Source organism: Diadema antillarum, unplaced genomic scaffold, assembly GCF_040938485.1.
Source record: "Diadema antillarum isolate AM-2024a unplaced genomic scaffold, OU_Dant_1.0 seq00001410_RagTag, whole genome shotgun sequence".
Taxonomy (NCBI): Eukaryota; Metazoa; Echinodermata; class Echinoidea; order Diadematoida; family Diadematidae; genus Diadema; species Diadema antillarum.
The window spans coordinates 89,606-115,332 of record NW_027272164.1 but is presented as its reverse complement, the minus strand read 5'-3'; the positions used below and the strand labels follow the sequence as shown (position 1 = coordinate 115,332).

The window sequence follows — 25,727 nt, the reverse complement described above, 5'->3', positions numbered from 1 at the left end:
TTAGCTCCTTTTCTAGTTTGTCGACAGCAAAATCTGAGGGACTCTGAACCAGGAGGGAAAAAATTAAAAACTTCGACTTGTCGACTTGCATGACAATTGATTATAGACCTACACTGTGTGACATAGACACCGAGCTGAAAGTGCCTTCAGACGAAACGGACAGATTGTCGAACGAGCCGAACTTTCAGAAAGTTGAATTAGTTATACAATAAATGAGACACAATCGTGTTTAAATGATTAGTAAAAGGTTATCCGAGATGTGACAAAAGCGACGCTATACGTGAACACGTAGGTGGAAACAGGCGCAAGGTTATCAAGCTCGCTATACACCTGAAAGGACGAGATATTTTGATCCGTGGCTGAGTGCTGGATGGTCTCGTTTATTCATGCCTAGAAAATTGATAGAATAAACTGTTTAACAGAGGGCTCCTCGTTGGCAGCGGAATCAGTTAACTTGAGTCGGATATCGAAAGACGATCGAGGATACGGATCGAGAAGAAGACACCTGTAAGGTAATCAAAAACTCGGATTCATTGACTCTCATAGTATCAGAATTATCTAATTGAGTGTACTTGGTACAATTTGACTAATATAATCTGTCTGTTTCATAATGTGTATCAAAGTATAATGTATGGCAATGTATGTACGTGAAATGAGAAGTATTGGGGAATCTCCTGTCTATCAGACGAGTATGTACTAGTTATAGGAAGACAAGTTACAATGTCTAAGTGCAGTTCTCAAGTGAGAATGATGTCTGATTCGAGACGCACACGATTGGCCACAATGGTTAAGTGGAAGGAATCCAAAGAAGTGAAACTCTGTTTCATTTTCTCCTTTGACTATAGATACGGATTTACATTAGTTGGTGTCGAAAGCCTTGACGTGTCTGCACTGAGGCCTCCAAAAAGATCTAGTGTTGTTCGTGTATAGGCAGGATGTTTTCCCTAAGAGTTGGCAGTGAAGTTGCAGTTCATAAGGTTTACTCTCACAGAGTCTATACGTACCCCTTGAGGAGACCTTCCCTGACCGCGATGTCCCTGTTTCAACTATATATGTATACTATAGTTGTTATCATTATTATTGACATTATTATCATTAGTAGTAGTAGTAGTAGTAGTAGTAGTAGTAGTGGAAGTATATATATATATATATATATATATATATATATATATATATATATAGATATATAGATATAGATAGATATAGATATATAAATATCATTATACAATAATAATGCATATGTCATGTAATATGTTTATGTAGGCTTATAAGGTATACTACTCATAAACATTCACATACTTTCCAACTCTCTTTATACATCAGATTATAATTTATTGACATTTTTTATTAGTTAAATGTCTAGATGTATAATAGTTTTGATTACAACACAATGCCCCCTCTCTTGTCCCTTTCTGTCTCTCTGTCCTTATCTTCCTATCTATCATTAGGCTGTGAAAGCTCTTATTTTGTAGGTCTATACGTGGTTGCCATGGATATCTTGGGGTTTGCCAAGCAGTCCACGGTGGTACACGTGTGGCTGTGGTGCATCTTTCTGCTTAGTGCCATCGTGGTTGTCACGCTCCAATTTCTCTCTCTCCCGCTGTGGCCGCTGACCAAACGATGGTATCGCAATGTCAACAGCTTTCTCATCCATTTCTTTTGGATGCGTGAGTAAAGTGATGGCCTATATACAGTATAATACCAAGGTGTGATTGGTCGCCAGGGAGTTATATTTTCCCTCGTGATCATATCATATTTTCCCTTTGGAAAGCATAACTCCCTGGCGGTCCAAAGGATGTGATATTCTACCCCGTGCAGTCAATATCTGTAAACTATAGCATACACGTTTATGTGAGATGAGCGATCATGAGACGTGCATGCATACACATCACATACACCCCACTCTTTTATATCACATCGATAATCGGTGATCTCAAGTGGAAATCATAATCAATTCTAAGATATGGATGATTTATTTTGCTAGAATATATAGTATGAATATATATATGTATACATACATGTAATATGAATATGAATGTATATATGTATATTATATATATATATATATATATATATATATATATATATATATTATATATATATATATATATATGATTATCGTATTGTTTTAATTTTTAGGTTTACGTTGATTATATTGCCTTATCAAAGCCACCGTGCACATGTTATAGAGTTGCAATCTAAAGTAAAATCTATCATATCCATCTGTCTATATAGGGGTGCTGAGGAGCGATCCACTTACCTCATTTATTCAGCTTGATTCTGCTTTGTTTCCTTTTTTTTTCTAATGTTATGTGGCTTGTTTATAGAGTACACGTGGTTAGCTGAATTTTGGTCGGGATCTACCTTCACTATATACGCCAGAACGGAGGACCTGCGGTTCGCCGGCAAGGAGAACGTGGTACTCGTGTGCAACCACCGTTCCGACGTCGACTGGATAGTCACTTGGCAGCTAGCAGCAAGATTCGGCCTCATGTCAGTGAGTATAGGCCTATAAATACGTCGCACACTACGGCTTTCTTATACCCATTATTTATATTATAATACAGCTTTGCACGCTATTTGTATCAACACCAACATAAAAGTATGACATTAGCGTAACCAAGAAGGGTTTTTAATGAAAATTTCAAAAGATTTGTTTTTACAAAGATATGGAATATGTTCGTATTTTGGGAATATATACATAATATGAATGTGTTATAAATAATCTAGAGTATTATATTATAAACAGAAAAAGCAAGGTATCGAGTGCTACTTTGAATGAACTCTTTTTTTCTTGATGAAATTCATTTCGTCTTTGTCCTTTATCCTTTAATTTTTCTGTTACTTTTATTTCCCTCTTTAGCTCACTTTGGATATGCTCTTGATCTACTTTATACTTCTTTTATATAGGGTGGCAAAGCAGTGATGAAGGATGAACTGAAGTACGTTCCTCTCATGGGTTGGTCCTTCTACCTGGCCGAGCAGATCTTTGTCAAGCGGGACTTCGCCAGGGACCGCGAGCTGCTTCTAAAGCAGCTGAGGAACGTGGCCAGTTTCCACTTCAATACCACTGTAAGAGAATCGCTGGCCGTATTCCCACAAGATAATAATGATAGTACAAGCAATTTCTATAGCGCCATTCTCCACTCCTGACTAAAATGCTCAAGATAAGTAACAAACAACTGAGATTAAAACTCAAAAGGTATATAAACTTGTTTTGAGCCTTCCATACCATTGAGTTATGTTGCGCAGAGCGAGGTGGTATCAGGGGCGGATCCAGGAATTCTGTAAAGGGGGGGGGGTGCAACTAATATTTCTCGCGCCACTTCCGGGTTTAATTTCATTGTTTTCTTTCTTTTGTTTTTAACGAAAAATAACGGGGGCAGGGGGCGTGCGCCGGTTGCGCCCCCTGTGGATCCCCACTGGATATAGCTTCCCCCGAGCGGAAGGAGTTATCACATAGTCCCAGGCCCTGAACAAGAAAAGGAAATTAACTGATGGGATGACTGGACTCATTGTCAGTTATGTGTTGATGATTAACACATCTGTTTGGGTCATGTCACGTTGAGAAATATCTGATAACTATACAATAGTTAGTGCATACTTCGGCCCTATAGTGGCCACGTGCACAGTACTGGAGCGGACGTCATGAGTCCGGCACCTATACGAGTTACACGGCCCCACAAGTTACCCGCGAGTCATACAGCCCATGAGCCCGACACTAGGCAAATAAGGTCCATAATTCCGAAACTATATTGGCAAACAAGGCCCACGAGTCCGACACGCAGGGCAAAAGAGGCTATGGGGTTATCGAAATCAGCTGTACTCTCTCTAAAAAAAAAAAAAAAAAAAAAAATCTAGTGAAAATATTCACTCTTAAAGGAGTGAATACAAAAAAGAGTGAATTTAGAGTGAAATTGGAGTGAATTTTGAGTGAAAATGTTCATTTTCACTCGTCTTGGAGTGACCTCAGGGATCCCTGAGGTCACTCCAAAATGAGTAAAAATTAATGAACATTTTCACTCAAAATTCACTCCAATTTCACTCTAAATTCACTCTTTTTTGTATTTACTCCTTTAAGAGTGAATATTTTCACTCGGTCTTTTTAGAGAGTACTAAACATTGTTATGTCAGGGAATTTCCTTTTGAACCAACTATCATTTCAATCAATATGAATTATGAGGTAGGCCTAAGCAATAACAACAGCAAAATTAGTTATTAAAATCCAATTCCACTATGGACCTATTATTTTTGCCAAAACAAAAAGTGCATCTACAGATCATATTATACGGTACAGTTATTTTGTCACGCACACATACTGAAACGAAATTTAAAAAGTAGGCCCTAATAGATACATGCTTCCATAACGTGACAAGAACATCGCTTTGACTGTTTATGTATATGCCAGATGTTCAGCCGTGTTAAATTCTCAACTACCTTGCTCAGTAATCTCACCTATATAGGTCTATATATTACATAGAAAGGTATTGTCACATCATATAACGTCTTAAAGGGCGTGTACAGTTCTGGTCGAGGTGAGGATTTAGCTTTTAACGTTTTGCGGGATAATCATTCAGAAACCACTCTATAAGATGTCAAAGAGCATGCAATTCTAAGGGGTATCAAAAGTTTATTTGATGAAAATCGGTTTTGAAATGGTTGAGATATCCAAAAACAAGGTGAAACAAAGAGATCCTAATAAAAGGCGTGGCCTGTAGTCTTTTATTATCATCACTTTTTTATATCTCAGCCATTTGAAAACCAATTTTCATCAAATAAACGTTGAATCCTTCTTAAAATATTACATGCTCTTTCATATTTCATTAGAAGTTTCTCAGTATCTCACTTAGGAATGTTCAAAAAAAGAATCTCCACCTAAACTGCAGTATTGTACTACAGTCCCTTTAAACCTCTGTCGTTTGCTTATTGTTCTTGTTCCGATCAAGGAAGTCTGACCGTGATCTAGTAACACTAGTACTTCGCGTACTCACTCCAATGGCTTCCTGTTAATGCTGTTGCTAATATTTTCTTGGTGTTGCATAAAATCCCCTATCTGATTTCGGCTCAGACGCCAATTCTATTCAAATTCCATGACAATAGGCCCAACGCGACATCTTCGCTCACAATAATTGCAGCAACATGAATGAAACTATTAACGCGTGACACTCATTTTGCTCATGGAGCATTCATGGGCCGCTCACTCTGCAGAACAATCTCACGTCACCCCTATACCCCACGCGAGATCGAGCATCTTCATAGGAAGCATGTACATCCTCCCTTTAAAACACTGAGGTGTTCTAGATGCATTTATACCTCCGAGTATTTTCTGTTCTATATATTCTTGTGTCCTCACCCTCTTCATATGTGTGTGCGTGTGTGGCTGGGTGTGTGTGCTTTTTCGGATTTTGTTCTGTTCTGCATGCTCTCTCTGCATGTGTCTATAAATCAAAGCATGCTTGCTTGAACGCTATGTAAAGTTGAATTATGATAATTTTCATTGTGGTTTATTATTCAAGGCCTGGCAATTTGACTCTGTTATAGGACGTGACGAGTTTCCCATCAAATACGTGCCCGTTGGCGAGATCATGACCTTTGAACGGCAAGATAGTGTGATAAAGACGATCTTTTTAATGGGAAGAAGAATATGTATCAGGATATCATCTTGGTATCATAACAGCCAGATTGTATTCAACGGCGCTAGGTTTGGCACAGAGGGAATGACCTTGTTTTCTTGTTATCACAGTATTGATGAAGAAATTGGCCAGCCTGTTTCTCTCTGAATTGTGATGAGGATAAAAGCAAATCTAAAAAAAGGGGTGGTTTGTGTGTGTGTGTGTGTGTGTGTGTGTGTGTGTGTGTGTGTGTGTGTGTGTGTGTGTGTCGGATGTGTTGCTCTGTTTTTGTCTCGTTTTGTGTGTGTGTGTGTGTGTGTGTTTTTATTGAATCATATCAGGCAAAGCGCTGAAAAGGGAGAGGTATTTTTTTTATTTGTTGCTGTTTACTTCTTCCCGTAGGCCACATCATTCTGTGTCGCGTATAACATAATAGGTCTACACTGCATAAAGAAATACTGTACTGCGCCTGGCGGCCTTATAGATACCAAGTATATTTTATAGGAGCTTTGGGTACATTATGAAGCTATTACCATACCGCTGTATGATAAATAGATCCATGGGCATATCATGTTCTGTATGATATGCCCCCATTGTCCATTTCCGGAATAGAAACAACATTTACAACAACAACAACAACAACAACAACTATACCTACAACTATCTACATTGACAACGACGACAACGCAGGAACCTCAAAACCATGACAACCGGTCAGCTTGTGTACATATACGATTGTATCTTTCCCTCCCTCTCTTGTTGTTCTCTGTATACTCCACTTACTCTATCCCCCTTTGTCTGTCTGAAGTATGTCAGTCTGTTTGTGTGTCTGTCTACAGAAAGAAGGAAAGAGGAGTGCAGAGAGTGGCTAGACTCGTTCATGCCTGTAAACATGAGTGCTATGATTTCCTTGTGAGTATAGGCTTTATCCTCAATGTTTGCACTATGCAACAATAAATTTACATGATGTCACCATGCCATGGTATGACAAAATGAAATAGGACTTAGATACTGATAACGCATTGAATACATTATTCTCAACTGGTCATACCCCGGTCTATCAAAAGAAGCTATTGCAAGTGCTGTTTAGATGCTTCTGATGACAATATATTGTAAAATTCTCGATATAGATAAATTTTATAGATTTTTAATATCCTTGTTCCTGGTGGAGATCACATCTATACCTTATAAAGGGCGGCAATATGCAATGAAACAAAACTCAAAAGAGCAGTATAAAGATAACAATGACGATTAGATTAATAATAATGATAATAATAATAATGATAATAATAATAATGATGATGATGATAATAATAATAATAATAATGATAATAATAATAATAATAATAATAATAATAATAATAATAATAATAATAATAATAATAATGATAATAATAACAATAGCATATGAACAGAATTGTTTCATTCCCTGGTCAGGTTCTCCTCACACATTCGCTATGTGCCTGACTAATTTATATACATTCACATGTTATGTTTGTGGATGATCTGTGTTTCAGAATGAGACACATTTTGTCGAGGAAACCGCCTTCCTCAAAGCCAGTTAGATAAGATCTGTCCAAACAGGTTGTGCATTGTATCAACTACATTTCTCTTTGGTAGATTTATACTACTATAGTAAATTGTTTATCTTGTTTTTACAAGATGCTTCTTGGGGGAATCCACACACATTGGCAGATCACACTCGTCCTAAACCGGAAAGAAATAGACGGCGACATTCACATAACTTCGAGGTACCAATCAGGAAAACCAATTTAGTACAGGAACTCTTTCTTCCCACGAACCACAAGGACGTGGAACAGGTAGTGGAAAATGAGTCCAACCTCTGCCGCCACCTACTTTGTACATCGGGCAGCTCTTAAAAAAAAAAAGAGGAATTATGTTTTTCTTCTCTAAAATTAGTAATAATCATTTTTTTTTTCTGGTCAAAATTTCCAGGAGAGTAATCGTACAATACCTCCAACATAATCATAGTCATAGAAATGGTTTTTGAAGATGATTGAGGTCCCAAACCATGTACTTGGTATTTGTACCTTTAAACTTCGTTTGTGGTCTTTTGGAGGATCACTATACAAGTATCATGGTCCTCTCAAGTACCTCGAGGAGGCTTGGCGGAGTCACCAGTGGGTTGATCCATCCTTGGGGGGGGGGGGGGTGGGGCTGGGGAGGGAGTGATCAGCGTTGGCAGGTCCAAACAGAACAAAATCACCAAAAGGCATGAGAAAAATCACCAAAAGCCATCAAAAATCACCCAATTTAGAAAAGCATATTTAAGACTTCAATTTCAAGACTAAATGATGTCAATAAATCCTTATCGAACACTCTGCGCGAGTCTTGGTGTATTACGTTTAGTCACACACACAATGCGAAATGTGTAGAATGTGTATGGATACTGAGTATACGAGTGTTTGTGTGTGCTGAGTGACAAAAAAGGGGGGCATGTGTTATGTTTCTACAGGAAATAAGGGAAAAACATTTGGCAAAATGCATATTTATTTTGTGTTCAGTTTGTGTGATTCTTCATTGGTCTCAAAATCACCAAAAAATTACCAGAAATCACCAAATTTTGATTGGGTTACCAGGATAAATTTTGTCACGAAACAACTTCAAAATTTACCAAATTTCACCGGTTTTGGTTACCGAAATCACTATCTGGTAACACTGCTCCGAGCGAACCCTGAGCGATTTGTCTTTAGCGTTGAATGGGAGGGAAGCGGGAGGGTAACCTGTTCCCTCAGAGAAAGTCCTCACAGACTATTTTACCTGTGGAACCTGGAACTACCCAGGCTTGTTTTGAGTGTAAGGTATGGAAAAAGGCCCACGTCAAAACATATCTCATAAAGTGTTGGTTAGTAAGAGCAATCCCTTTCTTGTTGCTTGCAAATTAGTATATTTTTAAGTGAAAGTGAGTTTGCTTTTTGTATAGCAATTACAAATACCCTAAAAAAGGGCAAAACTTTTGTAATGCAGCTAATTATCCCTTTATTACCTCCGCCAAGGGAGGAGGTTATGTTTAGTTACCGTTGGTTTGTTCGTTCGTTCGTTCGTTCGTTCGTTCGTTCGTTCGTTCGTTCTTCCTCTTCTTCTGATTAAGTCTGCCTCCTTCAATAGACTGAAGATTCTTGCAGACTGGTGCTATTTACATTACAATACAATTTGTTTACAGATATTTATAAGCACATAGAAAATTTGACGGAAATAACTAGCCACTGTGATCAACCGTTAGACGGTTTCGAAATGATTACACAGACGGCGCTGACACAATTTCTGACGACAGGGAATTCCTGTTCCTTACAGTTCTTGGAAAGAACGAATGGCGATGCGATTCATTCTCGAATATGGTACCTGATAGGAGTGTGGTTGCGAGGCTCTCGTCAACTGAGTAGTCTGTATGATAATATAGTCCTGTGCTGAAATAGGTGTAAGGTTATTGTGTATTTTGTACATCATAATCAGCCTGTCATTTTCTCTGCGCTGTTCCAGAGTGGTCCAATCAAGTTCTTGTAGCATTTTGGTGACACTCGAGATGTTATGGTAGCGATTTAAAGTGAACCGTGCTGGTCTTCTCTGGACCATTTCCACTTGGTGGATTAGGTTCTTGGAAGATGGGTCCCAAACTGTGGAAGCATACTCAACAATTGGTCGATCCAACGTTTTGTAATCTGTGGCTAACATCTGAAGATTTTATGCGAAGATTGCGTCTTAGAAATGCAAGAACGTTATTGGCTTTATTGACAGTATTGTTGATGTGTTGGGTCCACTTCAAATCAGAAGTGATGGTTACACCCAAGTACTTCACGGATTCAACAGATTCAAGAGGGGCGTTATTTAGATGATACATGATGATGGTTGCACCTTTCTTCTTTTCCTGGATATTGTCAAAACCTTACACTTATCTGTGTTCAAATCCATCTTCCATTTTTTCGGTCCTCTTGAAGATTTTGCGTATGATGTTGATTGTCAATGGTCATGTAGGAAATTGCATCATCGGCAAAAAGGCGAACCTTTGACGCTAGACCATCAGGCAAGTCATTAATGTAAAGCAGAAAGAGGCAAGGCCCAAGAACAGACCGTTGAGGCACTCCAGATCCTACCGCTATTGGAGAAGATTTAATACCATCCAAAACGACCCTCTGACTTCTTCCACTGAGAAAACTTTGAATCCATTTCAGATTTTCCCCCCTGATACCGTAGTAGTCCAGTTTACGTGAAAGCCGCTCATTTCCAACGTTGTCAAAAGCTTTTGAAAAATCCATGATTATATAACATCCGTTTGACCCCCTTCATCCAAGTTCCTGTGTAGATCGCTTGTGGAACCAAGTAATTGTTGTTCACATGACATGTTCTAACGGAAGCCATATTGCAGGGGGAAAATAATGTTATTTTCGTCCCCGTGCTTCATAATTTTGCTGGCTAAAACATGTTCCATTAGTCTGCAGCAAATACATGTCAGCGAAATGGGGCGGTAGTTTACAGGAGTGCCTTTCTTGTAGACTGGCACAACAGTTGCTTCACGCCAATCATTTGGTATTTCATTTAATTCATATGACAACAGGAATATTATTGCAAAGAATTGGAGCCAGAATTTTCGCCAGCTGCTTCAAGATTCGTGGAGTTATACCATCCGGTCCAGGGGCCTTGTATATCTTCAAACCACAAAGCAACTTCTCTACACCCTTTGATGTAAACACAATATCCTCCATTTCTTCAAAGCCTGAGGTTTCCGGTAGTAAGTCATTCGTTATGGGAGTTTCCTTGGTGACCAACACACTTTTTAACTGTTGGTTCAATGCCCCAGCTTTTGCAATCGGATCAATGATCATAATACCATCACTTTTCAGTTCTCTTATTCCTGTATTATCAGTCCTGTTGTGTTTGTTGAAACCCCAAAATCTCTTCATACTCTCAAATTCTGTGGTATCTTCATCGATAGAAAAACGAGATTCCACATAATTCCAATAAGCCCTCCTTAGCTCCTGTTGCAGTGATTTCTTAATTGCTTTCAACTCTTCCTCCAATTGAAAAGGGACTACCCCGTGGTTTCTCAATGTCATGTTCCGACTTTTTTTTTTGTTCAACCTATCTCTCCTTTTGATCAACCTTTTAATCTTCTTTGTAATCCAAGGTATGTCATTCTTTTTGGATGTCATCTTATGTGGAACAAACTCTGTCATTCCCTTCTCTATTCCATTCTTGAATATAACCCAAGCATCATTCACTGAGCAGAAGTCAAGCTTATCTTCAATTTCCTTGCCTACACCTTGCATGAAATCAGCAAATTTCTCCCAATCCGCTTTGCTGTAGATGTTGATTTTCCTTCTTACTAGCTTCTGGCGAGTTGGACAACCAGCAATCGTGAGAAGTGGGCAATCATGATCTGAAATGCCTGGTTAAACTGAGACATCAATGACTAACGTGGAATTATTTACTAGGAACAGATCAAGGACATTTTCTTTCCTGCATGGTTGTTTCCGTAACTACCTGTATGTACCTGCGTTAACCCATGGTCATCAAGCATAGAACCAAAAGCATGATGAAGCGCTGGGTGATGAAATGCTTTCACCTGTTCGTTCGTTTGTCCGTGTGCAAAATAACTCAAAAGATAGTGAACGGATTGGGATGAAACTTGCAGGAAAGGTTGAAAATGACACAAGTAACAAACGATTACCTTTTGGTAGTGATCCGATAATTTGGGGGGAATTTATGAAGGATTTTTGATATTTGCTTCGCGAACACGAGCCGCGAACACGAGCCGGACGCGATTTTTTTTTCCAAATCGCTGGCAAATTGCATCGCATAGTGTATATATTGCCATAAATTGCGCATTAATGGCTCAAACTATAGGATCGTACCAGGTGGGAATGAAATACAAAAAGAAATTCTTCATAGGAATTACATGTATGTAGATTTTAGAGATATAGCATGTCATGGGAACTTACATTCTTAGATTATTCCTTGAGACTATGTAATATTGGCTCGCCAAGTATATGATATCGCAGCTCTTTACCGTGTTTTGTATTTCAGACTGTCATATTTTGTGAGGGGACACGATACACAAAGGAGAAATATGAGAAGAGTCAAGCGTTTGCCAAAGAGAGAGGAATTCCTGGATTGAAGCATCACCTCCTACCAAGGACTAAGGGGTTCGCAACATGTATTGAAGCGTACAGGAACAAAGGTGGGAGTGTGAGACCCTGCGTGCGACCCAAAAACTATAACTTGTATTGCGTGATATCAAAGCAATAGCAATTACACATTGCGAGAGCGACTGTACCAGCAACCAATCAGCTTTTGCTATTTTTGATTGTTGCCATGGAAACCGAACTCCTTGCATGGGTTTACTGTAGCATCCAGACTACTAGTAGTTCCTCCTCATCGTGTCTCTCAATACAAATGATGCATATAATTATACATCAACGTAACATAATATTTTTTCTGCTTACCACACCCCCACACAGAATTTTTGTTTGGTTATATATTACATATATATATATATATATATATATATATATATATATATATATGTTCGAATGTATATAGCAACAACATTCAGCTCCGGAAAGATGCTAAAATAGATGTCGGATATTAATTTTGCTCTGACGTTCGGAAATGAACAACAATAATATTCAACTCCATATAGATAGTAAAATAAATACCGGATGTTCAAGTTCAGGTTTGAAGTAAATAGCAATAACAGATCAGCTGCAGAAGATGCTAAAATAAATGTCGAATGATCCCTTGCCCTTTGACGTTCGGAAATGAATAACAATGATATTCAACCCCGAATGATGATTAAATAAATGTCGGATGTTTGCTTTTACTTTCGAAAGTAAATACCAATAACATTCGGCTAAGGAAGATGCTAAAATAAATGTGAGATGATTGCTTTTACGTTCGGAAGTAAATAGCAGTAACATTCTGCTCCATACGATGCTAAAATGAATGTCGGATATTTGCTATAACATTTCGAAATGAATAACAGTAACTTTCAGCTGCGGTTGATGGTAAAATATTTAATGTCTGATGTCTGCCTTGACGTTCAAAAATGAAAAACAGTAAAATTCGGCTCCGTACAATGCTAGATTGTCAGATAATTCATTTCACTTTCGGAAGTGGACAGCAGTAACATTCGGCTCCGTACGATAATAAAACAAATGTTGGATGTTTGCTTTTTTAATTTTAAAATGAATAACGGTAATCTGCTCCGTACGATGTTAAATGAATCACAGATTGTTGCTTTTACATTTGGAAATGATTAACGGTATCAATCGGCTAAGTTATTTAGATGCTAATATAACTTGGGGAAGTTTGCTTTCACGTTCAGAAATTAATAAGGATAACATTCAGTTCCGTAAGATGCTAAAATGAATGTCAGTTCTTTGCTTTTACATTTGAAAAAAAAAGAATTAATAGTAACATTCGGCTCCGTACGGTGTTAAAATACTAGTAAATGTTGGATAATTGCTTTTACAATCAGAAATGAATAACGGTAACTTCCAGCTCTTTATAATGCCAAAACAGATGTCGGATGTTCACAAATGTCTGCAAATGCTCCCACTCTATCGTTTCAAACGTAAGTTTTGACCACCTAAATAGGCATCTACTTTTATAATAATCTATAAGCCTATTTGCTAAATCTTAGAACTCAGAATAACGGTAAGATGATTGAATTTTCTCTTCATTTATTTTAGACATGGGTACATGTATCACTTCAGTAATACTTAATATTTCATTTTCTATGTTCAGTAGGACCGATTTAGTATTTCTTATGTTTTTCTTGATTTTTTTTCGGGCCACCAGATTTTACATTCGGGCCACCAAAAAATAAAAATTAATGATTTTGGTGGCCCCCGATCGGGCCACCAAAAATAAAAGTTAGCGTCGAGCCCTGTGTATTGTGCACTGTGTGCGTTGTTTACATATGCATATACAGGTATGTATAATATGCATAGGCCTATATGGTAATTGTTTGAGGGTCATTGGCGCTTAATAACTATTTACCTCATTCTTACAATATCAAGTGAAAATACCTTAAGTCTTCTATTTTTTTATTTTATGTGATGACACCTCTATCTACCGTTTTGTTTATCCCATTTTACTCTTGTTTCTTAAAGTCAATTTGAATGCAGGGTTGCCTTGCTGATTTTATAGAGCAATTTTCTGCAATTTGAACAGACTGTCATCTCTTATATCATTATCTGTTATCACTTATGTATACATCAGCCTGTTGTGATCTCTCTCTCTCTCTCCCTTTCTCTCAACAGGCTGGCAAATATATGACATGACCATAGCCTACGAAGGGGGGCAGGCTCCATCACTGTCTGATTTAATGCGTGGCAAAAAATATCACTGCCAGGCATGTATAAGGTAACCTGTAGAGTTGATTCCTAAATGATTTCTTTAGATAATGTGCATGCACTGGTCTTTTTGTGCCCATCTTTGTGTATTGATGGAAGATAATTGCATCGAAATGTTTTCACCTGTCTAATAATTTTTAGCCTTATTTACTTCTCATGCATCAGTTTTATCCACCTATTTGAATAGTCGTTCATGAATTTATTCAAATATTGATTAATTTCTTATGCCTTGTAATTCCATGACCTCAATCACTCACATAGTTTTTTTTTTTGTTAATCATTTAGGTCATTTGTTGCTCATAATTGACGATTTATTTTGTTTGTTTGTTTGTTTGTTTGTTTGTTTGTTGTTTATATGCATGTTCCTTGGCTTGTTTCTTTACAGGCGTTTTCCATTAGACAGTGTACCTTTTGACTCTGAAAAGGCTACAGACGATTTCTGCTATCAGCTCTTCCGAGAAAAGGTAAACTAATGTCCCCGGCTGACATGTGATGGTATAAGGCATGATGAAACGGGGTGATTCCACGAACCCGACCCAGGAGTCATACTGCCCATGAGCGCGTTATTAAAAAAAAAAATCCATGAGTCATAAAGCCCATGAGCTCGACATTACGCAGGCAAACAAGACCCACGAGTCCGACATTTTTATGGTCCAAAAAAGGCCCATGAGTCCGACATTGACCGTCATAGGCAGTCGAGTCCCACGAATCCGCCGCCAGGCATGTAAAAGGCCCACGTTCTCATTCCACACAAAAAACTTTGAATGAGTTGACATGATTCTTTTGTTTTTATGGACCTATTAGTATAATGACCCCATGTCTTTTAAGAGCAATTTCAGCCCTTCTCTTAGATTTAAAAGGTGTGTACAGTTCTGGTCGAGGTGAAGATTTAGCTTTGAACATTTTTGCGAGATATTCAGAAACCACTCTATGAGATGTCAAAGAGCATGTAGTTCTAAGGGGTATCAAAAGTTTATTCGATGAAAATCGGTTTTGAAATGGCTGAGATATCCAAAAATAAGGTGAAACAAAGAGACCCTAATAAAGTTGTGGCATGTCGCCTTTTATTATTAGCACTTTTTTGGATATCTTAGCCATTTGAAAACCAATTTTCATCAAATAAACGTTGAATCTTTCTTAAAATTACATGCTCTTTCATATTTCATAAGAGGCTTTTCATTATCTCACTTAGGAATGTTCAAAACATGAATCCCTACCTCGACCAGTACTGTACAGTCCCTTTAAATACCATTGACGTTTCACTGCTGAGATGCATATAAACGTCTGTGATCAACAGTTTTTGAATGTCAGGAAAAACTATTTGTTGTTGTTATTAAATTGTCGTGATGAAATCGTACTGGTTTCACTTTTCGGACATGTTTGACAAAATCAAAGATCAGTATAGTTCACCTCGTGATTATAATTATGGTCCATTTCAAGACAGGTATTGATATAGTCATGAATAAAGCCAAAATTCTGATTTGGGCCCATCTTTCGTTAAAAGGATGAAGCCTACAGTTACTTCCTGCAACACGGGACCTTCGGAGGCTACGACCCCGAGCGACCCCTGCAGAATGTTCCCAGACCTCTGTACCTTCTCTTCATCATGATATTCTGGAACGTTGTCATCGGACTGCCAATCCTGTACTATACCTACCAGGCCCTCACTGCGGGTTCATTGCTTACCAAGCTTGTTACTGTGGTCCTGTTCTTTGGTGGTAAGAGGTCGAATCTCATGTTGTTGTTTTATTATTATACTCTCATAGATATATTGATGTTAATGTGCGTTATAGTGGTATACATACATATATATATATATATATATATATATATATATATATATTATTATATCAAGGCTCCACACTAACTTTTATTTTCGGTGGCCCCAAGGCAAACATCCGACCTTTATTGGTGGCCCGATCAGGCCACCAAATAGTTCATTTCTGAAATTTTGGTGGCCCGACGTGCGTTTTTGGTGGCCCCGGGCCACCGGGCCACCGTTAGTGTCGAGCCCTGTATATATATAATTATCATAAATTTTATATATACATAGCCTACTTTTTTGGAGAGGGAAATGGCAGTTGTGTGTTGGAGTCGTTGATGTGTTGGAAGGGTTGTGTGTGTGGACTCTACAAAGAAGAAGAATGAAATTGTCAACAATCACTTAATGTACCCCATTAAATCGCAAGTAAGATAGAATACCGGTATAGGCCCTGTATTTCAGTATATGTTTGTGTTTAAGGTCTACACATTCATAGATCCAGTGTACCTTGTGATTTCAACTGTGTTTTGTCAAATGATGTGTTGATGGGTTCATTCCCCCCCCCCCCCCCCAGCCACACTGTCCTTTTATACATGTTATAGGTGACTGTGGCAAAATAGAAGGTCCTATAACTCTATCAAATTTTCTCCACGATGATATAGGCTCGTACTACATTTGTTTTCGTCAGTTTTGACCTCAGTTAAAGTTTGAAAAGTGAAGTAGATTTTATTTTTGTTCATTTTGTTAAAGATGAAGAAATGAGATGTTTTGCTGCCTTCGATATACAGTTTTGATAGGCTGTTCTGCCTCTGATAGTCGACAAATTATCCTCAGCCACTTGCCTTTCACAGAGTATACAAGCTTCCTCAAGACCACATTCTCTGATGAAAGCAGTAGACATATCATTATTGTTATTTCAATGATAAATGATTATTGTTATCGTTATATCATCATTTTCATTTTCAGATGCTATGCTTTAGAGTCTTGTAAGCTATCTCCCAAGAGAGAGATTGTCCAGGCCCTCACGTAATAATTATGAACGTTCATTATGTGAAACTCCCAAATAAGGCAAATAGAAACTAAACTTTTCCCCCTTTCTCTTTCGATCTTTCTCACATCACCAGTGGTGCAAATTGCGAAGTACATATTTCTGCAGTCAAACCCCAAAACATCCTACGGACTGAAATAGCACAGGCAAGGGAAAATGCATCCATGGACGACTTTAGAATAAGAAAGAAATTATCAACCTCCCAAGTTTTTCTCCACGAATGGTTCCGTATTCATGATATCCGTCGTGTCTTTTTAATTACTTTATTTTTCAATTATATTCTTATAGGTTTGAGTTTCTTCAGTTTGTCTCCCTCTAACCCTGAGCCTTCACCCCTCTGAATAATATCTTTCTTTCATATATTCTTATAGTTGGACTAGGTATATTGATACAAACAGGTTTTGGTATACTGTTATTATATCTGATTGTATATTGGGTCGTGGCAAACGTTATCATAACAGGAATTTATCGCATTAGTAGTCAGTATTTTGTGAATATGCGGGTACCGTATGGTTGGTATTATAGATGGACTGATTTATTGGGAATTCTTAGAGTTCATTCTATGAAATTATATTTGATGTATGATAAAGAGTAAATTATGTCTTTCATGCCGGTATACAATGACATACGTAATTATTTTAGGGATTTGCTTATAGCACAATGTATATCAATTGTGTTGAGGTTTATTTTGTAGTGTAATTGCTGTTTGCTTTGCATACTAATTATACATTTTACTTGTAAGAAGTTAACTTTGCTCAACATTTTCCACTTTCTGTCTTCAGGGCAACACATTTACCATTGAGGAATAATAATTTTACACTCTTAATCTTGATCTGTAAAGCAGATCCCATAGATAGTTACATTTTTTATTGCAATATTTGATGTATGATATAGCAATGAGAAACCCTGGTTCAGAAGAAAGGTATCTACCCAGGGGCGGATCCAGGAATTCCGCAAAGAGGGGCGCGTTTAAAAAGAATCAAAGGGGGGCGCACGCACCCATCCCCATTTTTTCCTTTTTATTTCTTTTGTTTCGACAAAAAGTAAAAAGGGGGCGTGCGCCAGGTGCCGTCCTCCTGGACAAGGACCATCTGTCTACCTATACGTATGAAATTGACCCCTAATGTGTCCATTGTCTCAAGATGCCATCTCTAGAGCCAGATTTTTTTCCATGAGATGATGTGTATACAGTATGTAACATTAGTTTGTCAATGCAGCAAAAGGACTATACATATGCAAACGTGATTTTGATTTCCTTGAACCTATGGAGTTGATAAGGAATTCGCATTCACATTGATGTGTAAATTTAGCTGCCGTCCATGTAATGATTATGAGCAAAACTTTTCGTGTTTTTGTGCTAAATCATTATTTGTGGTCTTGTGTGAAACTATAGATAAATGCACGTCTTAATCTCTGTGCGTTAACACTCCAATGCCTTAATTCAATGTTAAACTGGTATGATTATTATAAAGTCATTTGAATAAGTATGTAACTTTTGGGATAGATCTTTTTAGCCTCAGCCCCTGGCTCGTCACTTTTGTTTATAGCCTATAAAATACAGTCTGATTAAATATGGCTTCGACATTAACTTGCCTTTGGTTCTCTCCAGGGATGATGTTCGTTATTCCAAAGGTTCGATAATGATCCGAAAATGACATAAAGTTCGTTTTTCCGAAGGTCTGTCATTCCGGAACACACAAATGCTATATTATGTTGTACACAGCTGATACTAATCTTACATGAAATAGGGTTCGTTAACCCAAACATTTGTGGCGTTATTCCGAAATCACAAACTTTAACCTATATAGAGTAGCGCGTTATTCCGAAGGCATGTCATTCGAAAATGAAATGATATTTGTTATTTCGAAGATTCGTTCGTCCGAAAATTTCCTTTCATTTTTATTTTCATATTTCTCAATGAATAATAAAAAATACATCAAATGTAACAAAATGAGATGGAGGGAGAGAGAGAGAGAGAGAGGGAGGGAGAGGGAGAGAGACGAGGGGTCGGTGAAGGGGGAGAGGAGGTTTGTGATAGTGAAAGTTTATTTGTATGCATACATTTTTTTTTTCCTTTTCGAAACCTCGACGCCACAAGATGTTTGAATTAACGAACATGGCTGTATGTATATTAGGGACTTTGTGTATTGCGGAATAACGAACTTTAGGAATAACTAACATATCACCAGTTAAATTGTCAACATCCATAATCTCACGCCACAATGCAAACCTGAGCCACCTCTGCACCAAAAACCTGTGGCACCATCTGCTGCCACTGCCTCTTTTTCCTAATCTTGTTCTCCTTCTCCTTCTCCTTCTTCTTTTTCTTCTTCTCCTTCTCTTTCTCCTTCTCCTTCTCCTCTATACTTCTTCTTCTTCTTCTTATTCTTCTTCTTCTCCTTCTCCTTCTAATTCTCCTCCTACTTCATCTTCTTCTCCTTTTCCTTCTCCTTCTCCTTCTTCTTCTTCTTTTTTTTCTCCGTCTTCTTCTTTTCTTCTTCTTCTTCTTCTCCTTCTTCTTCTTCTTGATGAGAGAATGATGACGACATTTGTAATAAGACATTCCAATGCCATGCATGATGTGTGCCTTGCATTTCCAACACTGTTTATTTTTTCGTTATTTGTCTTAAAATTTACGAAAATATTGTATCATTGTCATCATGGGCGTCACCAGGGGGGGTGCGTTGGGTGCGAACGCACCCCCCTTCAGACCCTTAAAAAAAAAAAAAAAAAAAAAAAATCAGGGGACAAAAAAAAAAAAAAAAAAAAATCGTGGGCAAAAACAATTCGCAACCCTGGTTCTGGCAGCACTGATTTTATACATATCTACTCGTACAAGTTGGTGTATTCTATACAGTGTTTACTATTTAGATAGATTTTGGACATCCTTCCCATGCTTGGTCACTTCGACGCCACCTCGCTGGTCATACCTCCCCCAGTCATGAACATAAACCGACACCCCTGACTACCAGTGGTGGATCCAGGGGGAGGGGCGCACCGGGCGTCCCCCCCCCCGCCCCCGACCCCTCTTAATTTCCAAAGCGAAAAAGTATAGCTACAAACGGCAGTTTTTGGACTGTAAAATGTCGAAATTTTCAAGGTCGCTCGCTCCGCTCGCTGGCATTTAGTCGTAATGCCATTCTCCTGAAGTTGCTGCCAGTAATTGCAGCCGGTTCCAGCCGGTTCCAGCCGGTGCGCCCCCCCCCCCCTTAATGCAAAAAAAAATATAGCTATAATATACAAACGGCAGTTTTTGGACTGTAAAATGTCACAATTTTCAAGCTCGCTCGCATTTAAATTCTCCTGATATTGCTGCCAGTAATTGCCAGCAGTTGTGCCTGGTGCGCCCCCTTAATTTCGAAAGCAAAAAAGATATACATTTTGTAGCTTCAAACGGCAGTTTTTGGACTGTAAAATGTCAAAATTTTCAAGCTCGCTCGCATTTAATCTTTATGCAATTCCCCTGATGTTACTGCCAGTAATTGTCTGCAGTTGCGCCCGGTGCGCCCCCCTCCCTTGATTTCCAAAGCGAAAAAATATGGCTAAGAACGGCAGCTCTTGGACTGTAAAATGTAAAATTTTCAAGCTCGCTCGCTCCGCTCGCTCGCATGTAATCGTTATGCTCTCCTGATATTGCTAGGAGTTGCGCCCGATGCACCCCCTTAAAATGCCAAAGCGAAAAAATATAGCAACAAACGGCAGGTTTTCTACTGTAAAATGTCAAAATTTTCAAGCTCGCTCTCTTCGCTCGCTCGCATTTAATCGTTATGCAATTCACCTGATGTTGCTGCCAGTAATTGCCAGCAGTTCCGCCCGGTGCGCCCCCCTCCCTTGATTTCCAAAGCGAAAAAATATGGCTAAGAACAGCAGCTTTTGGACTGTAAAATGTAAAATTTTCAAGCTCGCTCGCTCCGCTCGCTCGCATGTAATCTTTATGCTCTCAGATATTGCTGCCAGTAATTGCTAGGAGTTGCGCCCGATGCGCCCCCTTAAATTCCAAAGCGAAAAAATATAGCAACAAACGGCAGGTTTTTTTTTTTTTTTTTTACTGTAAAATGTCAAAATATTCAAGCTCGCTTGCATTTAATTGTTATGCCTTTCTCCCGATGTTGCTGCCAGTAACTGCCGGCAGTTGCGCCCGTTGCGCCCTCCCCCTTTATTTCCAAAGCGAAAAAATATAGCTCCAAATGGTAGTTTTTTTTTACTGTAAAATGTCAAAAATTTTTAAGCTCGCTCTCTTCGCTTACGCGCATTTAATCGTTATGCCATTCACCTGATGTTGCTGCCAGTAATTGCCAGCAGTTGCGCCCGGTGCGCCCCCCCCCCCTTAATTTCCAAAGCAAAAAAAATATGGCTACAAACGGCAGTTTTGGGACTGTAAAATGTCACAATTTTAAAGCTCGCTCGCTCCGCTCGCTCGCATGTAATCGTTAAGCCATTCTCCCGATATTGCTGCCAGTAATTTGTAGTTTCACACCGTCATTCCATAATCCATTTATAGGGGCCAAACCCCTCCCACAACCTCCCCCTTGCTCGTTCCGCTTGTTCGGGCTCGGTCGCGTTCATGACATCAGTGTAAGAATTATTACTAGAAGTTTATTTGAATTATACCTTTTATAGGCAAATTGTTCAATAACAATTTACTTCAAAATGTACTGATACCTTAAGCAAGTGGGACTGTTTCAAGTCGATAAAACACGCAAAATACCTGCATCAAATTGCACCATTTACAACATCAAAATGCAAAAAGTGCTCACCGTGGGAGGAGGACACTCCCTCCCACATCCTCCCCCTCGCTCACTCCTCTCGCTCTTGCTTGGCCGCGTTCATGATATTCAGTGTAAATATTAAAACAAGAAGTTTATTTGGATGATACCATTTTATAGGCAAATTGTTCGATGATAATAATCTACATCAAAATATACTGCTTTACTTTAAACAAGTGGGACTGTTTCAAGTCAATAAAACAAGCAAAACATGCATCAAATCCCCCTCGCTCTCTCCGCTTGCTCGGGCTCGGTCGCGTTCATGACATTTTAGTGTAACTGTAAGAATCAATGCAAGTTAAGTTTATTGAAATGATATAGTTTATAGGCACATTGTTCAACAACAAATTCCATCAAAATGTACTGCTACCTTAAACAAGTGGGACTGTTTCAAGTCGATAAAAACACGCAAAGAGCCTGCATCAAATTGCACCATTTACAACATCAAAATGCAAAAAGTTCTCACCGTGGGAGGGGGGGGGGGGACAACAGGCACTTCCACACCCTCTCCCCCCCCCTTGCTCGCTCCCTCGCATACTAACACCCCCCCCCCCCCCCCCCGATGAAATCCTAGCTACGCCAGTGCCCTTTCCCCGCTTGGTTTCCCTCAAAAACAGTAAAAGTCTAGGGATTGAGAGCTTCCTATATATTCCAAATGTCTGTCAAAAAAAAAAATCGTTACATTAGGGTCAAAACGCACCCCCCTTGAAAAAAAAGCTGGTGACGCCCCTGGTCATAGTCTGTTTTTCATTGCACTTCATGTTATATCATTAGTATGTGTGTCCAAATGTTATAATCATGATATGTGTTGGAAATGAAATAAAACGAAGCTATTAAGATTTGATTCGATATGATATATTCTCTGTATGTTTTTTTTTTACTAGTACATCAATTTTCTGCACTTTCATTATAACATTGTGCAAAATAAGAGTAAATGACTATTTTTAACAATGTATCATTTTCATAAATATGAAATACATCTGTGATACAATTACATGAAGATTATAGAATCGGAACTTTTTTTTTTTCAAAAAAATCATCCCCTCCCCTCCTCTCTCCCCCTACCTCCCTCCCCCCTCTCTCTCTCTCTCTCTCTCTCTCTCTCACTCTCTCTCTCACTCTCTCTCTATCTTTCCCTAGCATTTATTCCACTAGCATCATGTTGGACCCCTTTGTTTTTCTTCAATCTGTATTCATGTGCTTCTTCTTGGCAATTAAGTGTTCTGTATGGAAAGTAAGATGTAAATTCATGTAATTATTATTTTCTGAGCATGTAGTTTTCAGATTAACTCAGAGCGCCATACGTCTTGTCCTTATCCAGGCCGGCTGTTGGCGGTGATGATGAGATCAAAGCAGTATCTCGAGCATTTTAAATGTTTTTTTATTTTGTGACACATTAGACAGAAACAGGTGCATGAGTTAGGAGCGATGAAGGTCTATATCCCAATCAAATCAATAAAAGTATTCTCTTTGTTGATAAAATTAATACGTCAAAAAGAAAATCCACTGAGAATCATTTTCAGTAATCGTCGATGATTTATTTTATAGGGGAGATTGATCCGAAAAAGACGAGGGCAGCATACCAATGAAGAGTTTACTTGCAAAACGAGTGAACTTCATTAACTCTTCAAGTTGAGATGATTATTTGCGATCAATTATATCAATTTGCATGATTCCAGTCAATATCAGTGCGCGCCCATCCACCGTTGGGGGTGCACTTCAATGCTGTGATGCGATGCTGCAGTGCCGTGATGGATTAGCTGATCGAGTTGGCAGAAGGTTGCACTAAAAATATGATTTTGATATCATGTGTGTGTTTGTGTGTGTGTGTGAGTGCGAATGTGTGTGTGTGTGTGTGTGTGTGTGTGTGTGTGTTTGTGAGTGTGGGTGTGTAGGTGTGTTTGTTTGTGTGTGTGTGGGTGTGCGTGCGTGTGTGAACACCAAAAAGAGAGTTGTGAGGTGACGCAACAGCGATGTCGTCATCATCGCCTACTCCGCTTTACGTACGAGTGCGAAAAGATGTGAAATAAAAAAAAAATCGATAAATTCTTTATTTTGTGTCCGACAGTGTCCGATTTATTACGAACCGCCTGCCGTTCGTCTGATTTGCTTTTTCTATTCTTTACAGAGATATCGGAGATATTTTCCAGTCTCCAGTTGGTCTCGGAGTCGTCTCCACGACGTCTCGTCAGTTGCGGCCACATCTCAGAGACTAACCGATCCTGGGAAAATCCCCATGGCGACTGTATACCGACGACAATGCAGAGACGTCTCGGCTACCTCTCGCGACTTCCGGGCGATTTTACGTTGTCACCTTGAAGACGTAACGGACGTCGCCCCTGGGGAGGGGGGGGGGGGGTAGGTCGCCTTCTTGGTGAGCGCGCAAGCCATCATTTATGGTTTTTCAAGTTGCCCGAGTCGCGGCGACGTCCAACTCCAGTAATATAGGCGTCAAACTATCCCGAAGTTGAGCAAAGATGGACACAAGATAAGGAAGTTTTCTTCATTGTTCATACTCGGTTCCGATCGTTTAAACATGCATGGAGTCATTCATGAGGGCACTTAAGCCGTCGTTTACAGTAACCGCCAGTAGAATTTCTCAGGCTGTGGTAAAATCTTTTGCACGTCAAAGACTTTGCCGGAAGACCTTACGAAGGTTCATATTTGTATACAGTCATATAATATTGCCATCTCGTGTCATTCCCCTAAGAAGTTGCTTGCTTCAGCAAAAACTCTTTCTTGCAGGCAGTTGTTCATTGAATTTGCACATACCAAATCAAGCAAAATGCAAGCGCAAGTAATGAAGGAGGTTCAAGAGGTGGAGTCATAGCGGTCGTATTCCTTCTAGAACTCACGTTTGATGCCGCCACTCAAAAATATCTGAAGTATGTGTCAAACTATGATAAATCTGTCCCTCGGATGGGAAGACCACGGACTCATGTGTCTTTTCATAATGACCATCCGCTCTCTGAGGAAGATAAATGTCTTTATGATGTCCAAATTATTCTATTTCGCCCTTCCTTGTTATATTGATAAGAAGAGCGATACATAATTGCAAACGGAGATGCACGAACAGAAATTGAACAAAGATTGATGAAGCAAAACTCAAAATACCTGACTGGACGGGTCCGGGCAATAATCTGACTTATCAATTATTTGTCATGAGCTGTACTTGAAAAATTCATACTATATCAGAGTGATAAAGTCAGCTTTCCAAGAGGGTATGATAACATAGTTTTAAACACCTTCACAACATGATAGACAGCTCTCATATTTACTTTTCATTATGTCTGGTGGGATTGACTTCAGTTTTACATTTTTTTAAAGCAGGTGAAATATCATTTCATTTCAGCAATAAACATAAATACCCGACATTATGTTAGGCTTCAAAACGAATATTGCAGAGAGATGGGGGCATCGAATCTCGGCATCATCAAAGACACCTGAGGAATTCTTTTGTGCATTCATAAGACAATATTAACAGCTGGTATAGTACATAATCATGGCCAGTTGGAACTCCAGCTCTTGAACCCCCCTGTGTGGCTCAAGCAATAAATTGCTACTTTTTAGCCATATTACCTATAGGGCTCTTTCTAAACTATCTAACTCGTGTGAATTTTAACGCTTTATCACTTTATTGATTGATCAATCAATTCACCCGTTTTAAGGTTTCAATAACAAATCCATGCTCCCAATAAGGAGACAATGTCCTTTTTCTTTTTCTTTTCTACCGAATGATTCAGGAGGTTACCATACATCCATTTCCTGAAAGAAAAAAAAATGCCGAAAATTTCTGCCAGCGAGCTGCGCCACACAGTGACTGCGCCCAACTGTTTAGAAAAATTCTACTTTTCGTGTTTCCAACTCGTCAACCACTGAGGTGGGAAGCCACCTCCTCGAATTTTCGGTGACACTCAGCATCCTTGCGGTGAGAAGTAAATCACGATGACAGCTCGGCTTTCCCTAACAAAACAAAACAAAACAAAAAACAAAAAATATGCCTTTTCACAAAATGCATTCTGACCCGTCTGACACAATAACAGCTCAGCAGCAGACAATGTCACGGGATTTCGGTGGCCCTAATGGCGATTCGACCATGGAGTTATTACACATCTCCATGGTTCAACGGCCATTTTAAAAGACCATCCCCCTTTTGTCAGCGCT

The 25,727-nt window shown here is 38.9% G+C and overlaps 1 protein-coding gene across 1 annotated transcript; it reads left to right on the top strand.

The window, feature by feature from the left end:
- The first annotated feature begins 1,489 nt into the window (after positions 1-1,489).
- On the top strand, positions 1,490-23,882 carry LOC139709117 (1-acyl-sn-glycerol-3-phosphate acyltransferase delta-like). Its single transcript, XM_071621077.1, has 8 exons — positions 1,490-1,667; positions 2,328-2,497; positions 2,911-3,072; positions 11,655-11,808; positions 13,895-13,997; positions 14,373-14,451; positions 15,492-15,705; positions 23,692-23,882. Exons 1-8 carry the CDS (start codon positions 1,490-1,492, stop codon positions 23,880-23,882), a joined length of 1,251 nt encoding a protein of 416 aa, XP_071477178.1.
- The last annotated feature ends 1,845 nt before the right edge of the window (positions 23,883-25,727 follow it).